At 41.5% G+C, this 6,377-nt stretch overlaps 1 protein-coding gene across 1 annotated transcript; it reads right to left on the minus strand.

Moving 5' to 3' along the window:
* Window positions 1-367: 367 nt before the first annotated feature.
* On the minus strand, window positions 368-6,102 carry LOC133976777 (parvalbumin-like EF-hand-containing protein). The gene is made up of 4 exons (XM_062414975.1): window positions 5,997-6,102; window positions 5,059-5,194; window positions 2,910-3,025; window positions 368-411 (listed from the first exon to the last, which is right to left on the minus strand). Exons 1-4 carry the CDS (start codon window positions 6,100-6,102, stop codon window positions 368-370), a joined length of 402 nt encoding a protein of 133 aa, XP_062270959.1.
* Window positions 6,103-6,377: the final 275 nt, after the last annotated feature.

The following is a 6,377-nucleotide window of genomic DNA, read 5'->3' on the forward strand; positions in this document are numbered from 1 at the left end:
TGGTAGGTTTCAGCCAGGCGGGGACTTCCGGTCCTCTGCAATGAGGCCAACGCGGAAGTAACTTAAAACTGCATTCTATCAAAAGGCCACCAGGGGGCGACCGTTTGGTGTCAAAAGGAGATGTTCGAGCAAAGGAACCATGTTTTTAATAACTTGAACACCTTCACATAAATTTTTTTGGGTGTGTTTTTAGTAAATAACTGATAACAACAGTCGTCACATCGTCTCAATCCTTCATCAACGAGAGGAGGAGGAGGAGGAGGAGGGAGGAGGAGGAGGGAGGAGTGAAGGGTAGATCTGTTTCTCCGCCTCCTTCTTGTCTCATCTTCAACCCAATCTGGAGCTCAGCTGAACCAAAACACACCTCTTATTTCTTTGGTTTCTTCTCCATCTTCACCATGTTGGAGAACTCTGGGAGGCAGTGAGAGAGAAATATGTGAGTTATCAAACCTGTATTCTCCAAAGTTAAACAGTTTCCATCTAAATTAAGCACGAATTTTAACCAAATATCCAGATTATCTGCAAATAAAAAGTCAAAGATGGATGCATGTTTCAGTCCACTGCTGTCCTGTAAATATGAGGAGTCAGTTCATTAAGATAAACAGTCTGTGGTGCTGATGTGTTTCCAGTCTGGACCATTAACCTTTGTGTCGTCCTCCTGGGTCAAATTGACCCAGTCTGTTTTGACTCTTCCTTCTTTCCTCCCTTCCTCTATCCCTTCCTTCCTTCTGTCCTCCCTCCCTCCTTCTTTTCCTTCCCTCCTTCCTTCCTTCCTTTTTTCCTTCCTTCCTTTCTTCCTTCGTTTCCTTCCTCCCCTCCGTCTCTCTTTATTCCTCCCCCTACCTTCCTCCCTTCTTCTTTCCTCTGTCCTTCTTTCCTTCCTTCCTCCCTTCCTCTTTTCCTTTCTCCCTCCCTCCCCCCTCCCTCCCTCCCTCCCTCCCTCCCTCTTTTCCTCCTCCCCCCTACCTTCCTTCCTCCCTTCCTTATTTCCTCCATCCTTCCTTTCCTTCTCTCTTCCTTCTTTCCTTTCTTTCTTCCTTCCTCCCTCCTTCCTTCCTTCTTCCTTTCTCCCCTCCCTTCCTTCCTCCCTTCCTTTCTCCCTACCTCCCTCCTACCTTCATTCCTTCCTTATTTCCTCCGTCCTTCCTTCCTCCTCCTTTCCTCCTTCCTTCCTTCCTCCCTCCTTTCCTTCCTTCCTCCTTTCCTTCCGTCCTCCTCCCTTCCTTCCTTCTTCCTTCCTTCCTTAACTCGAGGACAACAGAGGGTTAAACCAACAAGATGACGTCATTAAAGGAGCAGTAGTCAAACTTAAACTGTGAAAACCCAAAAACATGACAAATATGATATTAACCTTCCTGTTGTACTCGAGTCAAGGAAAGAAGAAAGATGGAAAAAATGGAATATAAAGACGGAAGGATGGAAGGAAGAAGGAATGATGGAAGGGGGGAAGAAGGAAGGAAAGGAGGAAGGAAGGATGGAAGGGAGGAAGGAAGGAAAGAAAGATGGAAGGACGAAGGAAGGAAAGATGGAAGGAAGGGAGGAAGGAAGGAAGGAAGGAAGGAAGGAAGGAAGGAAGGAAGGAAAGATGGAACAAAAGATGGAAGGAAGGAAGGAAGGAAGGAAGGAAGGAAGGAAAGATGGAACAAAAGATGGAACGAAGATGGAACGAAAGATGGAAGGAAGGAAGAAGGAAGGAAAGGAGGGAGAAAGGAAGGAAGGGAGGAAAGAAGGAACAGTCAAACAGACGGGAGGACGACACAAAGGTTTTTGTTTGTTTTGTGTGTTTTTTAAAGATCTCTGGTGATGCAGAAACTGGCATGCTTTGATGTGCAGAATGACAGTAAAAGTGAATGAAATGCATGTATTTATTCATTTGATATTTGAGCCCGGTCCTTGAGTGCACCTGAGTTTCATTGCATGTTTTTGTACAATGACAATAAAAGAAACTCATCTTATGTCAGACCATCATTTAAAACATATGAAAGTAAGATTCTTGAGTTTGTGTGTGATGTGAACATGCAAATACTTTTCCTTTTAAAAGTGAAAACTGTCATATAATAGATCGTCCTGCTACTTTAACAACTGCAGTATGTTGATATCATGATTGCAGCACATTTGAACTGTGCTGAGCTCATCAGCTGTTCAGAGATCAGACATCAGAGGAATCAGCTGCTGTCTCTGCATATTCTATTTAATAAGAGTTTATCTGTGCAGCAGGCTTCCTGTCAGACATGAAGAGTTATTATCTGCTGACTCTTAGTGGTGAATGTGGGTCATTGCATCCGCAGAGAGGATGAAGAAATGATGCAGTAGATGCACATAGAGAATAAAAAACTTGGACCAAGAAAACTAAATCTAAGGCAGAAGAGAAAGTCCGCACACTGCAGCTCCCAATGCAGGTATGATTTCTGCTCTTCTTCAGACTAAAACAATAATGTATAGTCACCATATTAAATAGATTGAGGCTCAGGTCATCTGACTGAATCCCACTCTATATTTACAGGTGTATAAGTGTAAAGAAGATAATACAATAACCCATAATAGTAGTACTATAAAACATAAGAAAAAATTAAATGTGATAAACAAAACATATATATATATAATGAAATATAAATATGTACAAATGATCCATAGATATATAGATGGGACCCCCAAAGCACAATAGCAAAACATCAGGTAATATAGCCATCATAACATCAATATGGCTCGATTTAAGAAAAAAAGGCTCCTCTGTATATTATATATATTGTAAAAAAAGGAGGATATCCCTCACTTTTAACATTAATAACAAAATATATAAATCCACATTAAACACACAGAGCCAAAGAATGCACCTTGCACAATGTCATATCTGAGATTTATAGTGATGAGATAAACAGAGAGTATAACAGAGTGAAAATGACTGTCACCTCTGTAGTCGATGCGTCCGTCTCCATCTGTGTCCACAGACTGGATCACGGCCTCCGCCTCTTCATCAGAGAGCGGAGCTGACGGGGTCGCAGACGGCACCGTGGACAAAATGTACCTGAAACAATATTAAAGTCATAATCTTTATCAGTGTTAATGAATCTTTGTTTAACTTGTGTTTCATTGATCTGCTGCTCCAACACAAAGAGGCATTATTTAATTTCCATGCTCCAACTCTGCAGTTGTGATGCAACTCTCAGCTCTTTTATATCAATGCTTCACACCTTTGTGTTTGCCACTGCTGCCTTTTATTCAATTATTACATTTGGGACTTTCTTCCTTCTGGCTGCAGTAAGTCTATTTCAAAAGGGAAATATGACATTTATTGGTGCAGATATTTCTCTAAAACTCATTAAAATGCAAAGACAGCATTATCCTATGAGATGGTTTCTGTATATTTAAAACGTGTGTGCATGTTTGTATTGTTTTGTAATGATGATGCTCAAAAGTTTAAATTTAACCTTTGTGTCGTCCTCCCGGGTCAAATTGACCTCGTCTGTTTTGACTGTTCCTTCCTTCCGTCCTCCCTTCCTTGCTTCTGTCTGTCCTCCCTCCCTCCCTCCTTCTCTCTTTCTTTCCTCCCTTCCTTCCTCCATCCCCTTTTCTTCCCTCCTTCTGTCCTTCCCTCTTTCTTTCCTTCCTTCCTTCCTTCCTTCCTTCCTTCCTTCCTTCCTTCCTTCCTTCCTTCCTTCCTTCCTTCCTTCCTTCCTTCCTTCCTTCCTTCTTTCCTTCCTTCCTTCCTTTCCTTCCTCATTTCCTCCCTCCCTCCTTCTCTCTTTCTTTCCTCACTCCTACCTTCCCCTCTTCCTTCTTTCCTCTGTCCTTCTTTCCTTCTTTCCTCCCTTCCTCTTTTCCTTTCTCCCTCCCTCCCTCCTTCCTTCTTTCCTCCCTCCCTCCTTCCTCCCTTCCTTCCTTCTTTCCTTCCCTCCTTCCTTCTTCCCTCCTTTCCTTCCCTCTTCCTCCCTTCCTTCCTCCTTTCCTTCCTTGTTCCTCCCTCCTTTCCTTCCTTCTTCCTACCTTCCTTCCTTGACTCGAGGACAACAGGAGGGTTAAACCAGGATTTCTTGCAGCAGGTTTAATGTATTACATCAAATAGCCACTAGATGGCAGCATGTGACTGTTTTTTATATCTGGAGCCAGTTACAAACATTTCTGTTTTAGTTTAGTTCAACTGAAGGAAAGTTTTCTGGATACTCCTGTAAATTTAACGTTTATATAAACTTATTTTAAAATATTTGGTTAAGATGGGCACTTATTTATTTCTACTTTACGCCGTGGAAACTACACATTAGGTGCAGAGCATAGACTTCTTATTAGGATTAATTAACAGAATATCATATATGTGTGGAAAGGCAAAATTCCACACATATATAATATCTATTAATTAATCCCACTAAGAAGTAATATGTGTGTTTCAAAAGCCAAATGTTTCTTATTCCCTATAAAAAACTATTATTAAAAACACACTGAAGAGCTAATGATGGCAGAAATACTCATTAGAGCACCAATGTGTAAAATTAGTCCCAAATTTAAAGTACTTATTATCTTATTGTATTATTTTTATTTATGTATTGCTTTCTCTTATTTATGTGCTTTATTTACATTTTTTATAACATTTTTATCATTATGTTCTCTTTTCATTCTTTATTTTATTATCATTCTATATGTTTTATCTTTATCGATTTTAACATTTATTTAACTTTATCTCTTTTATTTCATTTTACTTTTTAGTCTGTTTAATTTATTTAAACCTTTTTTTTTTTTAACTCTTTCTCTTATTATCTTTTATTTTCTCATTTATTTTACTTTATTTAAATGTTTTGAATGTTTTTTATCATATTTTCTCTTGCATGCATTGGTCTCAGTTTTCTTCTTTTTCTTCCTTTTTCTTTGTAATCTGTTCTTTGATTCTTCTCCTTCATCATTTTTATTCCTTTTCTTCATCTTTTCCTCAGTCTAACACTTGTTCTGTCTTATAATCAGCTTGTCAGTCAACTATGAAGCACTTTGAACTCCATTAACCTCTCTAACCCTTATGAAAGCTGCTCTATTAATAAAGTCTAATTGATTTATTGATGAATGAGATCCTACTTGATCTCGTTCCACTCTATGTAGCCGCTGCCGTCTTTGTCGAGCATCATGAAGGCTTTCTTTATGGCCTCCTCTCTCTCCTCCGATGTCTTGAACTGCCTCATGTACTCCAGAAACCTGTTGTAGTTGAAGCTTCCTGCGTAGGATCACAAAAAGATGACATCAGGCAGTGAAATCATCATCATGACTCATTGGTGAGCACTTCCTCATTCATCAAACCGGTCGATTTAACCCTCCTGTTGTCCTCGAGTCAAAGAAGGAAGGGAGGAAGAAGGGAGGAAGGGAGGGAGAAAGGAAGGATGGAAGGGAGGAAAGGAGGGAGAAAGGAAGGAAGGGAGGAAGGGAGTAAGGAAGAAGGAAGGAAAGGAGGGAGGAAGGAAGGAAGGAAGGGAGGAAAGGAGGAAGGGAGGAAGAGGGAAGGAAGGAAAGAAGGGAGGGAGGGAGGGAGGAAGGAAGGAAGGAAGGAGGGGAGGAAGGAAGAAGGAAGGAAAGGGGGGAAGGAGGAAGGAAGGAGGGAGGAAAGGGGGGAGGAAGGAAGGAATGGAGGAAGGAAGGAAGGAAGGAAGGAAAGGAGGGAGGAAGGAAGGAGGGAAGGAAGGAAGGAAAGGAGGGAGGAAGGAAGGGAGGAAAGTAAAGAAGGAAGGGAGGAAGGACAGAGGAAAGAATGAAGGGAGGAAGGTAAGGGGGAGGAAAGAAAGAATGGAGGGAAGGAGGATGGAAAGGAAGGAAGGAAGGAAGGAAGGAAGGAAGGAAGGAAGGAAGGAAGGAAGAAAGGAAGGAAAGGAGGAAAGAACGAACAGTCAAAACAGAGGAGTTCAATTTGACCCGGGAGGACGACACGAAGGTTAATGCATGACTACCATCTAACACACACACACACACACACACACACACACACACACACACACACACACACACACACACACACACACACACACCCTGTGTTCTCATCCCCAGCGGCATGCGGTCGATGTCCTGCTCTGAGAGGGATGCACCCATCGCCACGGCAACCTTCTTCACCTGCGGACGGAAGTCTTCCTCCATGTTTTTTCTCAAGGTGGATCCAACGCTCGCTGGAGATAAAGAGACGAATATTCAGACAGTTCAACAGGGAAATATTGTCGTTTTTTCTCATTTATCTACAAACTGACACTTTTCTTAATGAGATGTTTCCTTCCTTCTTACTTTCTTATCCTTCTTTTATTCCTAAGTTCAGTCTTTGCTTCAGCCCCCTTTCTTTAACCCTTCTTTTGTCCTCCCGGGTCAAATTGACCCACTCTGTTTTGACTGTTCCTTCCTTCCCTCCTTCCTTCCTTCCT

This window comes from Scomber scombrus, unplaced genomic scaffold, assembly GCF_963691925.1.
Source record: "Scomber scombrus unplaced genomic scaffold, fScoSco1.1 SCAFFOLD_249, whole genome shotgun sequence".
Lineage (NCBI taxonomy): Eukaryota > Metazoa > Chordata > Actinopteri > Scombriformes > Scombridae > Scomber > Scomber scombrus.

Bases quoted from the DNA above. Each gene is read 5' to 3' on its own strand.
- LOC133976777 (XM_062414975.1), bottom strand. From the start codon at position 6,102: ATGGAGGAAGACTTCCGTCCGCAGGTGAAGAAGGTTGCCGTGGCGATG. The intron at 5,195-5,996 runs GTGTGTGTGTGT...GATCCTACGCAG, and splicing joins GCTGGGGATGAGAACACAGG to GAAGCTTCAACTACAACAGG. The intron at 412-2,909 runs GTGACAGTCATT...ACTGCCTCCCAG, and splicing joins CGGACGCATCGACTACAGAG to AGTTCTCCAACATGGTGAAG.